At 42.8% G+C, this 13,304-nt stretch overlaps 2 protein-coding genes across 2 annotated transcripts; both read right to left on the reverse strand.

Moving 5' to 3' along the window:
- Positions 1 to 225: 225 nt before the first annotated feature.
- On the reverse strand, positions 226 to 9,530 carry stk36 (serine/threonine kinase 36 (fused homolog, Drosophila)). The gene is made up of 20 exons (XM_047021042.1): positions 9,048 to 9,530; positions 8,656 to 8,796; positions 8,492 to 8,569; positions 6,246 to 6,376; positions 5,848 to 6,097; positions 5,623 to 5,716; positions 5,333 to 5,499; positions 5,106 to 5,242; positions 4,809 to 4,929; positions 4,554 to 4,682; positions 4,291 to 4,467; positions 4,103 to 4,194; positions 3,844 to 3,907; positions 3,553 to 3,660; positions 3,358 to 3,432; positions 3,068 to 3,185; positions 2,835 to 2,961; positions 2,540 to 2,720; positions 1,345 to 2,304; positions 226 to 979 (listed from the first exon to the last, which is right to left on the reverse strand). Exons 1-20 carry the CDS (start codon positions 9,129 to 9,131, stop codon positions 884 to 886), a joined length of 3,330 nt encoding a protein of 1,109 aa, XP_046876998.1. The 5' UTR covers positions 9,132 to 9,530; the 3' UTR covers positions 226 to 883.
- Positions 9,531 to 9,842: 312 nt separating this feature from the next.
- On the reverse strand, positions 9,843 to 11,786 carry LOC124468335 (zinc finger protein 239-like). The gene is given in 3 exon segments (XM_047021045.1): positions 9,843 to 10,170; positions 10,172 to 11,087; positions 11,534 to 11,786. Coding segments are annotated over 2 exon segments (954 nt in total). The 5' UTR covers positions 11,057 to 11,087; positions 11,534 to 11,786; the 3' UTR covers positions 9,843 to 10,101.
- Between the last annotated feature and the right edge of the window lie 1,518 nt (positions 11,787 to 13,304).

Genomic DNA, 13,304 nt, shown 5'->3' on the forward strand with positions numbered 1-13,304 from the left:
CTACCCGAGAGACAATTACCGTGGTCAAAATGTATAGCTACAATTCAATTGTAAAAAAAAAAGTGAAGCTAAATTGCATCTAATTTGTACACTGGATTTTAGGTTGTCGTTTTGTTGAATGCGTATTGAAGGGAAACGTTCGGTTCATTACAAATTGGTAAGAAAAAGCAAATTGGTCAGAAAAAAGGGCGCAACGGAGTCGATTTGACTAGTTTTTATGATCAACATTGAATACAGAAAAGACTCCAAAGTAAAAAAGAATATATATATTTGTAAAACTAAAAGTTGTAGGCTACTTGTTTCACAATTAACAAACTTGTGCAGGCAAGTAAAACAATCAATATTGATAATTATTTCGTTTTTCAAATGTATCCTATAGGCCTATATAATTTGCTCTTCGTATTTTAAGAACGAAGAAAACTTTCAGTCAATAAATGTACTTTTAATCTAATGTTAATCAAAATTCAAATAGAATTTACACATTTGAAGATAACTAATGCAGAATCAGGCCAACTGATCAGGCCTAAAAACCACAGTTCAATTAATGCCAAGCATTATTAAACTGTTTAACATTTGAACACAGCAACAAATGGAGTTAAAACAAGAAATAAATCACTTCATAGCCATTCCATTTCAAGTAGTCAGCATTGTGGATATGAAGTGTTATACACAAATTATATGTATACCTTTATAACGTGACATGTCAAATTGCTTTCAAATGATCTGATGTTGTAATGCTCAAATTACAAATGAGGACTGCATTTCTCTAAAAAAACAAAAAAATGTTTTGCAACCACTTCAGAGTACAAGAAGATGTCAGATAGTAGAATCAAAGCTTAGCAACTGGCTTTTCCATCCTACCACATGGATTTCTCTCACCCACTCATAGCTGGTCAATGATTTGAGGATAGTCACACTGTGGCGGTGCATGCTGTGAAGCCTGGTGAAGTTTCTCAAGTGCATCAAGGGACATCAGAGCCTTAAAAGCATAGATGGGAAGATTTGAGAGATTTCAACATTACTGTGTGAATGTGTGAACGTGTGTGCTGCTTGCAGACAGAGCCAAGCCAAGGGCCAAGGTGTAGTTTAACAGCGTTAAAGTTGTTTTTTTAAGAAAATAAATAAACAAATACACACACAAAATAAAATTGTCTTTATCGATTTTGTTTACACTGCTGCTTTTTACAGGAAAAAAAAGTAATTATGCTGAACAGAATGTGTTAACTTTATATTCAGTTACTTGGTGATTTACTTTAATTTGAAGGGATCCTAATAAGAATGGAAACAAGTAAAATAAAGGAGCTATTTAGACAATGTCATGTTTACTTAGTTTCTATACTGTACCTGTCGTAGTGAATCCTGCTGACTGTACAAGACCAGGGTAGCATTGGCAGCTTGTCTCACTGCATTATGGGAATCAGCACAAGCAGTCTTGAGAAGCAAGCGAGGCACATCTGCCTCTAACAGTGTGGACACCCCCCTGTCCACGGTAGCCATGTTTCCCAAAGCTGCACAGCAATGCCTTCGTGTGAGGGCATCAGTGTCTGTCATAAGGGACGGTAACATGGTGGACGCCCTCTTGGTCTGTTCAATCCATCTATTCATCTCCTCCTGGTCCATTTGCTTTCTGACTAATGAGGCTGCATTTCTTCCTGCCCCTACCTGTGCACACACACTATCTTCCTTGCTCTTTATTCCGTCCGACACGGCACAGGCCCCCACCCCTTTCAGAGTTCCTACCTCTGCTCGTCCTATCAAACCCAGCCAATTCCCCACTGCCCTGCAGGACATCCGCCGGACGGAGGGAGAAGGGTCGTGTAGACAGCCAATCATATCTTTGAAGGTGGCAGGTGTCAAAGCTGATTTTGGGTCACTTGTGGACGTTTGCACAAACGGGTCCAGGTGCCCCAGCAGGCTGCATGCAGCAGCTCTGACCCTGTCGTCTGAATGAACCAGAGCCTGCTGCAGGACGGCGGGCTCCAGCTGGAGCTGAAGGCCGGTGGAGCTGGAGGAGCAGCGGGCTGCCTGGGACAGCAGGGTCAGGAGCTCCACAGCGGAGCCCCACAGGGCCTCTAGCCGCAGGAAGGCAGAGAGCAGAGAGCTAGCAGTTCTATTCTCAGACACAGGGCCTTGGTCACTGGAGGCATTCTGCTTGCCTTCCGCCTCCCTGGGAACAGAAAAGAAGCTACAGGCCCCGGCGGCTGCTGTGAAACAGGGGACAGAGCGCCCTGGGTCGCACAGAAGCAGACGGCACAGCAGAGACAGGGGCAGCTCCAGTAGAGATTGAGGAAGTGCTCGTATCACCTGACAAGGTAGAGAGAAAATAAACATGATTCAGTCAAGCCGTCAAAGATCAAACACCAGCTTGGAAGCAGCAGAATGTTCTCCCAACGGTACTAAGACAGCAGTGTGGAGTAGCAGTTCGGGAGGATTTGTGTCTAGAGCAAGAGTTATCCTCAGTTGCATCATTCAGATGGAGATACTTTCTACTGTTAGTCAGCCGGAGAGGCACATATTTCAACACAGAGGGAGATCCAACCTGCAGCAGGCCAGAGACGATGCCACAGCTGTGGTACAACTGGAGCAGCTTGGCCATGGTCTCTGAGGGCAAGTCGAGGGCAAATGGGAAACAGAGTAGATGGCAGCTCAACACCGACAGGTTGCTTGAACTGGAGTCCCCCCAGCATTGACCAGGACTCTCCTCTGACAGCAATTGAACACTGTGGGGCAGAGGAGATGGTTTAACTTCACACACATCATTACTATACCCGTATGGATATTCTAAAACGACCAATCTGGATGTGAAGACGTCAACAACTACATCATTTACTAACTAATCAGTGTTGAGCAGGTGTCCCAGGGTGGCAATGCACTTTGTGTCACTCTCTGAGAACAGAGTAACGCAGGAGTATGGATCCTTGGTGAGGACAAGCAGAGCAATGGACAGGAAGGCATACAGACCTGATAAGGACAGAGCAGATCGTACATCACAAACACAAGAAATTAAAATATACTTAATAGTAGAAATGCCATTAGATTGAGAAGGGGGTGCAAAAAAAGTCTATACCATTTGATGAACAGACGTTTGTTTTGGGTGTTGTCTTTTCCAGGGAGGTATTAACTCTCTGCCATAGCTGGTTCAAAAGACTTGACTCAATAGATGCTGATAATGGATCGTTTTCATGCTGTAAAGAGGGCGATGTGAAAAGCAAATAAGTTCCTTATGATTATTTTACATACAAGGGTTAATAGAATGCTAACATAGGCAGTACGATAGATTAGATTGTAAAGTTACAATGGCAGGTAAAGTGGTAATTAGTAGGACTACTAGATTCAAAGTGATGAAACGTTGCTGACCTCTGAGAGAGTGTGTAGGACCAATGACAGAAGGCCGTCACAATAACCCCAGCCTGGTGGCAAGGTAATGCTGGACTGGGAAAGGAACAGAGGGGAAGACAATGTTCAGGCACAGCCATGCAGTACCACCCGTCATATTCCCAGTCGCATCACACGCTAGAGCACACACGCATCAGTCCGCCTGGAAACACAGACCTGATCCGAGTCGAGGAGATTTAAGATCTGTGGCGTCAGCCTGTCCATACTAATATCCACAGACCCTCCACTGTGGATAAACATGGTCAGAACCGATGCTGCCAGAGGCTAAAGAACAGGGAGAAAGACACACACACACAGACTGATCAATCAACCCGTTCCATATTTTCCAATCAGCTTCGACTCAATCAGCTTCAAACCCTGTAAAAAAGTAGCAGTCTAGAAACATCAAGGATAAATAACATAACAGAAAATTACTTTATTATAAACCTAAACTAGTTTGATACCTACTGCCAAAGAGTTGGGGGTTGGGCGAAGCAAAATCTTGACAAAGGGCTTGGAGGAGTCTTCCAATCTACAATGTGGAGGTGTGTTGGCAGGTTAATGTGAAATATTGTTAAGCCACAGGAAACGAAGAGACTTTCAGTAGACTATGCGCCTAATGATGAAAGAATGACTGTGCGCATCAGGCTTGGCATTAAACCATTCAGAAAATGACTAGATTTTGCATAATCATTTACTGACTACTGTGCCCAGCTGAATGTCAAACCTGCTCTCAGCTTGCTCCCAGTCATTGTGTTTCTCCCAGTACACCAAAAGCACCACCATCACTTCTCCAAGTACACTGTCACACCATGGTTGCTAAGTGAGACAAAACAGAAGACACAGATAGTTCATGTTAACTTTTGCATTTATCTGTTAACATGTAATATATGGTCATTTTTTGTCAGTTCTAACCTTGGTAACTACTGGGCTCTCGACAATATCTTGAACCAAGTCAAACAGGAAATGAGGTAGCTCAACTTCACGTCCAATGTGGAAGGAGTCCTTTGGGACCGAGGTCAAGATCAGGTTGTTTAAAACCTTCAGTGCCTGTCGAATCTGGCAGGCTCCTTCCAGAATCCCATCTAGCAACTGAACAGGAGGACAGGTGCTGAGTCAGGGCACGGTAAAATACGAATTTATATCGATACATGGGCTTTATCAGCTGGTTGGTTTACCTGGGTTTTGGATGTCAGTAACTTCCTTTTCAATTTAGGAATAATGGTTTGACTACTGGTGTTAGACGTGTGCCGTCTTGGGTCTGTTTCATGGACCAACTGCTCCCACTCCTCATCACTGTCCACGTCCTAATGACATACACCCATGATGACTGACACAGACTGCTGTGGTGTTGAAAGAGCAGCCAGCAAACAATACTGGGGCACTAACTGTGCAGTGATGCCAGCAAGCTGCAGGCGGTCCAGGTCACTGACCTGACTGTGCATCCTCACTGAGCTCAGGCTGCTGCGGCCATCCTCAGGGTGCTTCCGTACCTGCCGAGGTCCAACCTCCACCGAGGGGAACTCTTTCTCATAATCATGGCTGATCTGACCCCTGCACGGTAACAGGAGAAACTCTACACTGAATGTAAACTTGTGCTGACGCTGCTATTTATATATTTTTTTACAGTTATATCATATAAATAAATCAGTAGGTTGGTTCAATTTCAGGCTGGTTGATCAGAAAGCTCTTGAGTTCATGTTTGAAGTTCCTGGATGCTTCTACTGTACCTCACGGCTGATGTCTCATAGGCTGCAGCGTGGGCCATGTCCTGATCCAAACACGTTAAGGGGGCAGCTGGGGATTCTTGGGAGGGAATCTTTACTGACGGGGCTGTCCTTTGGGGTCCTGCCTTTCCATTTCCAATCTAGAATCAGTTACAAAGCAGTAGTCACTTGCAGAGTTTAGATTTATTTCCTTCCGAGTATTTCTACGCATGGTTGGGATCACACCCTACCTGTCTGCTCCTCTTTTCCTTGTCTCTTTGTTCCGTGGCCTTGCGCAGCAGCCGGCTCTCACCACCATGCTGCGGTGCCTTCTGTGCCGCTTGCTGAAGCTTCAGAGCCTGCATGTCTGGGCTGGGGGTCACTGTCAGAGGGCTGGATGCACTGGGATCTGACAGCACTACCAAGGCCACCATTAGGGAACAAAGAGGTTAGAATCTGGAAGTTACGTTTACTACGTACAACAATGATACCTGAGATCAGAATTGAATCAACAAAATCAATTCAAGCCTGCTGGCCTCACCTACAACTCCATCTGCAACAAAAGGGTGTTTGAGGAGGTCTGGCCATGACAATCTCTTCTGTGGGTCTTTGGTCAATAATCCCTTCAAGAAATTCTAGGGTGGCAAGATTGAGAAGTCAAATAAAGCATCTCTAGACATGTCTACAAACATGTGTAGGAACTGCACATGTACTAATTAACTACTATCCTAATAATACACAAACACTATAAAACTGTGATCTTTACCGTGCAGGGTTGGCTCATGTTCTCTGGCCACTTAACAGGATCTCTCACTATGAGCCGCACAAGCTGAAAGATCGAGTTAGTGTAGAAAGGTGGCACCCCCGTGTGGAGCTCGTAAAGAATGCAGCCCAAAGACCAAAGGTCAGCAGTGTGGTCATAGGGCTTCTCTTCGACAAGCTCCGGGGACATGTAGAGAGGTGTTCCTTTGATGGAAGTCAGGACCAATGTAGAAACGCTCATAGCTCGAGCAAACCTGGAACATGTGCCAATAAACCCAAAAATAACTTTACCAGCCATATTCTTAGTGGAAAATTGCACAAAATCGACATGTTTAACAAAGAAAAAGACGAATACATTTGGCCGAATTGACATTATAGTGTGCACAAAGGAGTAATGCTCACCCAAAATCACACAGCTTTACAACACCACCTTTTCCCAAAAGAATGTTTTGTGGTTTCATGTCACGGTGGAGGATCCGATGTGAATGTAAATAATATAAAGCAGACACTAGCTGGTGGGCAATCTCAGCGACCTTGACAAAGAGCAACCCACACAGTGAATAAAGCATTCAAAACAAAAGGTTAATTGTATAGTCTACTTAATCTCAGACACCGTTCTGTAATGCAGAGCTTTAACTATCACACAAACTATTAGAGAGGCAGCTAAATCTTTTTTTGCGTTTTGGACGTCCATATGGACGTCCATAGACTGACGGCGATGGCTGCTGATCTTTGCATGGATGGACGGACGGCGATGCTGTTCAGAGTGCCGTCCATAGAGGGAGCATATATTTTGGACGGCGTCATAGCCGTCCATATGGACGGCGATGCTGTTCAGAGTGCCGTCCATAGAGGAAGCAGATATTTTGGACGGCGATGGATTAGCAGGGACGTCCCTCGTGCCGTCCATAGAGGGAGCAGATATTTTGGACGGCATCATAGCCGTCCATATGGACGGCGATGCTGTTCAGAGTGCCGTCCATAGAGGGAGCATATATTTTGGACGGCGATGGATTGAATGTTTAGCAGGCTGTTGAGCTAACAGAACTGCCGAAGGCTACCATAGCATGTAGCTAGCTACATTAACTTTGGATGACTCAATCTTTTGTCAAGTTAATTTGTATGAATTGCATGTTAGTGCAATATTTACGCCTTTATTCTGTTTTTTTTACATAATCAGCAGTATGATCTCATGACAATATAGACTTGAAAAACAATATGTTATGGTTTGGGTTTGCCTATAGGCTACATATATTTTAATTATTTCGAGAATTGTTAATAAAGACTCATTTAAAATTTTAAAATTTGGAGTGTTAGGCCCATAGGCTATTACGTTTTGCATTTGTCTCCGCTCAAAGTGGTTCGTGCGCAACATTGGAGCTACTGACTGGTGGCTCCAAATCCACCCATAAAACACTTTAAACTGACGGCTTCAAAGACCTAAAGGGCAATGTATTTCATAGGGTCATAACACAATGTTAAAATCTTAATTGAGTCTTTATTAACAATTCTCGAAATATTTAAAATATATGTAGCCTATATCTAGGCAAACCCTAACCATAACATATTGTTTTTCAAGTCTGTATTGTCATGAGATTATATTGTTGATTGGCCTACTTTTGTATGTTAAAAATAAAATAAAGGCGTAAATATATAGCCTTCACTTAAATGCAATTAATACAAAATAACGTGACAAAACTTATTGAGTCATCCACGGTTGCTGTAGCTACATTCATGGTAGCCTTTGACGGCTTTGGTTTGGCTCAACACATCGTATTGTGTTTTGCATTGGTCTCCGCTCCAAGCGAGTGTTTGTTGTTTTGCGTTTGTCTCCGTGCGCAAAGTTCGTGCGCAAGATTGGAGCTACTGACTGGTGGCTTCAAATCCACCCATAAAACACTTTAAACTGACGGTTTAAAAGACCTAAATGGCAATGTATTCATAGGGTCATAACACAATGTTAACATTTTAAATGAGTCTTTATTAACAATTCTCGAAATAATTAAAATAAATGTAGCCTATAGGCAAACCCAAACCATAACATATTGTTTTTCAAGTCTATATTGTCATGAGATCATACTGCTGATTATGTAAAAAAAACAGAATAAAGGCGTAAAAATTGCACTAACATGCAATTCATACAAATTAACTTGACAAAAGATTGAGTCATCCAAAGTTAATGTAGCTAGCTACATGCTATGGTAGCCTTCGGCAGTTCTGTTAGCTCAACAGCCTGCTAAACATTCAATCCATCGCCGTCCAAAATATATGCTCCCTCTATGGACAGCACTCTGAACAGCATCGCCGTCCATATGGACGGCTATGATGCCGTCCAAAATATCTGCTCCCTCTATGGACGGCCCGTCCAAAATATCTGCTCCCTCTATGGACGGCACTCTGAACAGCATCGCCGTCCATATGGACGGCTATGACGCCGTCCAAAATATATGCTCCCTCTATGGACGGCACTCTGAACAGCATCGCCGTCCGTCCATCCATGCAAAGATCAGCAGCCATCGCCGTCAGTCTATGGACGTCCATATGGACGTCCAAAACGCAAAAAAAGATTTAGCTCCTACTGAACTATTACCCAGAGACACTGTGGATCCCAATATAACAATACTTTCTCATGAATGAATGGGCACTACCTGGCTCTCTGGTAAATTGCCATCGTCCTCGAGGATCTGGAACAACTCGCCTTCTGCGTACTCAGTAACAACAACCACCTGTAAAGAGCGTCATAGTCAGTAAACCCCAATGTAAGCAAGATATAGCTTTTTACTAAATGGAAGCTAATTGCAAACACAGCTACCTCTCTTTCAGTCTCAACACTGTCCAACAAGAGGACAATGTTCGGGTGTCGAAGTCCCTTCATGATGTCAATTTCTCTTTTAAGACTTCGCAACTCTTTCTCAGAGCGACCAACTTTAGGGATAAACTTCAGTGCCACCACCTCAACAAACAAAATAAACACGGTTTCGGTTTACAAACACGCTAGAAGGAAGAAACATGCATTAGGCTGGTCATTTCTCAAACTCTTGCTACAAATGTTGTTAGGTTTAACAAGTTATTCTAAAGTCTTACAAGCCAACTACAATACAAAATATTGGTGATATAGCGGGACAGCGCCACTTAGCTTGTTTTAGCTACCTAGCAAAATAGATCTACATTTAAGCCTATATAGTCTAGTTACATTTTACTTACTTGACCACTGAATTTCTTACGTCCTTTATAAACTCGCCCAAATGAGCCTTCTCCTATCATCTCCAAAACATGATACAAGTCCATTTTAGCAAGGCTATCAGTCTCGCTAGCTTGTCCTGAAGATGCCTGGCAATCTTACTGTTTAGCTAGTAGGCTACTGTAGTCTAGTTTCTCTGCTAGCAAAACTTTTCTTCGTGTGAGAGGAAACGTTCCGTAGCCTCCAAAATTACGTTTAATATGCTTTACCATCTATAAACTACCTCTTTATTTAACACAAAGTGTCCAACAAAACCCTAGTTTACTTCAACTGTTGGCTATCTTAAACAAAGAGCTTAGAATACCTAGTGGTATAGCTAGCTAGCTATGTAGCAGCATGGCTGTTTGGTAGCCTCCTGTATGTCAGGTGCGTACTAGCAATGTAATCAAACGTTGCTAAGCAACTCTATCTATGGCCCGTCGGTTCACAAAGGTTCTCGAGTTCTCTCATCATCCTCCAGAATGTCTTAAGCAAGGGCGTGGGATTGACTTTGACATTGGGGGGGGACTTATTTGCCACTATGAATCAACGTCCATCCCACCCCCATAATAGTAACATACAGTATGGTGACGTGGTACAACATATATGGTATCACAAACAGCCCTCAGACTAGGTGGACAGCACCGCTTCAGTCCTGCTTTGTTATACTTTTGACACCCGTTCTCACTTGACTTGATGATGAGTATGACTTGAGTATAGTTCAGACATAAACAGAAAGTAGCAATCAATATTTGTTATTATTGTCTACATCACATAACATTTTATTTCAGTTTATGTTTAAAAGTAAAATATATATCAAGTCATACAAAATGAATGATTGTAATACAATAATATAATAAACAATGAAACAATCGTACATAGACTGTATTTTATGGTGACATTTATATACAATATACATTTTCAGTATAAAATCAATTATCTTATGTACAATTCTACTTTAAATGATGAATACAAATACATACATTTCCTATGTTCATAAATGTTTAATTCTTAAGTAAGATCTAGAGATCAGGATCTCTAGTCTTCCCAGAACAAAAGTGTCACTAAGTCTCCTGACATACTGAAGCTCTTCCCACACTGGTCACAGACAGTGGTACGGCTTCTCTCCTGTGTGAACACGCTGGTGTTTCTTTAAGGTTCCTGACTGACTGAAGCTCTTCCCACACTGGTCACAGTGGTATGGTTTCTCTCCTGAGTGAACACGCTGGTGTGTCTCTAAATCTCCTGACTGACTGAAGCTCTTCCCACACTGGTCACAGTGGTACGGCTTCTCTCCTGAGTGAACACGCTGGTGTCTCTCTAAGTTTTCTGAATGACTGAAGCTCCTCCCACACTGGTCACATTGAAACGGCTTCTCTCCTGTGTGAACACGCTGGTGCCTCTCTAAGTTTCCTGAATGAGTGAAGCTCTTCCCACACTGGTTACAGTGGTACAGCTTCTCTCCTGAGTGAACACGAAGGTGTATCACTAAGTCTCCTGACTGACTGAAGCTCTTCTCACACTGGTCACAGTGGTACGGCTTCTCTCCTGTGTGAACACGCTGGTGTCTCTCTAAGCTTCCTGACCGACTGAAGCTCCTCCCACACTGGTCACAGTGGTACGGCTTCTCTCCTGAGTGAACACTCTGGTGTGTCTTTAAGTGTCCTGCATTTCTGAAGCTCTTCCCACACTGGTCACAGTGGTACGGCTTCTCTCCTGAGTGAACACGCTGGTGTGCCTTTAAGTGTACTGAATGACTGAAGCTCTTCCCACACTGGTCACAGTGGTGATTTCTGGCCTTTTCCTTGTCCATGCTTCCCCGGGTGGGGACCGGGGGGAGGGATGAAGTGGTGTTGGGGCGTGGTCGAGAGGAAGACAGAGTCTCTGGTCTGATTTCTCCACTCCTCAGCAGAGAGACACACAGGTCATGGTGGCACTTCTTGATGTGCTTCTGGGCAGTGAAGGAGAGAGGACAATGGGAGCAGGAGAACATCCGAGTCTGGGACGATTCTATATTCTTGGTCCTGGAAGAGAGAGAGCAAAAAAATACATGTAAAACCATTATATACAAACAGCATAGTTAGGAAAAGACATATTAAGAAGAGGAGATGTCAGGAGAGGAGTGAGGAGGAAACTAAGAGGAGGTACCTCTGGTGGAGCTCTTGTTGTCTCAGAGGCAGCTACCGCTAGCTAGCTCGCTACCCCGGCCCTTCCCTTCTAAGTCTTTACTATATCTAGACATAAATTATACCATCTAACTATAGTTAAAATCTCACGGAGATCTGATGCAATTATGTCGTCGTATAATGGTTTTGTAGAAAGCGGGCTAACATTTAAAAAAGCACGTTTTACCCTATTCAACATTACACGAGTAGGTGCGCCTGATGGAGTCAAAACAACATGCATACGATAAGATTATTATCTTTGTAAACATCAGAGTTTGTTGAATTTCAACAAAATATTCACTTACACACAATTCCAAACGTCTTGACGATTTCCTCCACAATCCAAATGTCCGATTCACATACACAAGTCAAACGTCTTGAGCCCGCCTCTCCTTCAATTTCATTGGTTGAATATGTAAACTAATGATTTTCCTTTCTGCCCTCAGAACATGTTTGAGTGAGCATTTGTGCCAAAAAATCGATGCTTTTTGATAGGATGAGATGTCTGCATAGAGTTAATATAACTAGAGTAAGCTACTTTTGTCTTCCAAGATGGCGTCCCCATTCATTTCTATGAAAAGTGCTCAGTGGCGCAGTCTTAACTCTATTGGGGATGTCTGTCCAGGCAGGCCGGAAAGAGTCACTATAGTTATAAAACGGGTTGACGACTCGGTTTTATTAGCTCGACGTCGGATCATGCCACCAATCACAATAGAGTGGCTAGCATGAGTAAAAACTCTCTTACAATAGTGCTTAAATACAGTAGTGGCCATGATAAAAATAGAATGTACAGAATCGTTTCCTTAATGGGTCTTCAGTGAACGTTGAACGTTGTACAGATGTACAAGTCGTAACTCACGTAAGCCCAATTTGTACATGTTTTGCCTTAATGTCTCCAAACTGTCTGGACTGCTCAGTGGGGACCTCGTTGTATGACCTCTTGACCTCACAGAGACTCCAGCTTCTATGTACACAGAAAATCTGCATATCACATTTGTACAATGGAGGCGATTGCTTTGCTCTCAGTCGTTGCAGAAGGCCTTGTGATTTGCAGCGTACCATTTGTACCAAAAATAAGTCGACGCTTTTGTACAATACATCTGAGTGTTTTCCCCATCCCCTGCATGGCAAACTATTGCTGTCAAGAACATGTCCAAAAAAAGTACTATTCAGGTCTGAATCTGTCACAATCATATTTATTGACTGACTGATTGCTAATGAAAAGTAGGCCTACATGAATGCAAAAAAAGCTGCTCACAGTAAAATGTGTTTAGATACAGAGTGATTTGATTAGGACCATGGTTTAAAAAAAGAAATACATATTTAAAAAAAAACTGTCTTATTAGTATTAGTAATTCTAATGATAAAAAAAACTAAACACATGCACAAACAAACACACAAGACACAACATGTTACAATTATAAGAACAGACTTTCAGTTCACCAATACCATGCACTACAAAGTTCAGGGCACTCCACAATTTCTTGTAAAACATTGGATGACAATTGAGCATTGCTTGCAAGGATAGACCTATTATATGGAGCAACATTTGTAAAGTGCAAGCCATATGTGGGATCCAGCTGCACAGAACCAAAATGTGTGTAGGAGAAAAGTGAGGATGTGTGTTGATTGCCTATAGGATGAATGTCCTCCCCTACTGTGGATGGTGAAGTCCAGGTTTCCAACGATGAACTGCAAGTCTGTAGCAAAGGAAAAAATATGATGTTAGTATGAACCTTTAAGATAAAGAACTAGGCCCATGACCGATACAACAATCTAAAATGATTGTGGGCCAACAACCGTAGCATGCTTACTTGTCCTTTGTCTAATTCCTGGTTTGTCAATTTTCCGAAAGGCCAGGAATGTTGAAAAGGGACGTTACAGGGTTCGCTCTTGGCTACAGGTCCCGTCTGATGTGTCATGCAGAAATTGTAGCTGTATGTGGAACACTCAGTCCCTTGCCAGATCAAGTTTTCAGTGTAGGGAAGTGGTTGTGTGTTGGATTCTGGAACAGGTCAGAAAATCAGATTTGGCCATGATTATAAAGACTTGTTTCAGTTCCCTTTCTTTGCAATA

The sequence above is a fragment of the Hypomesus transpacificus genome, chromosome 5 (assembly GCF_021917145.1).
Source record: "Hypomesus transpacificus isolate Combined female chromosome 5, fHypTra1, whole genome shotgun sequence".
Classification (NCBI taxonomy): Eukaryota; Metazoa; Chordata; class Actinopteri; order Osmeriformes; family Osmeridae; genus Hypomesus; species Hypomesus transpacificus.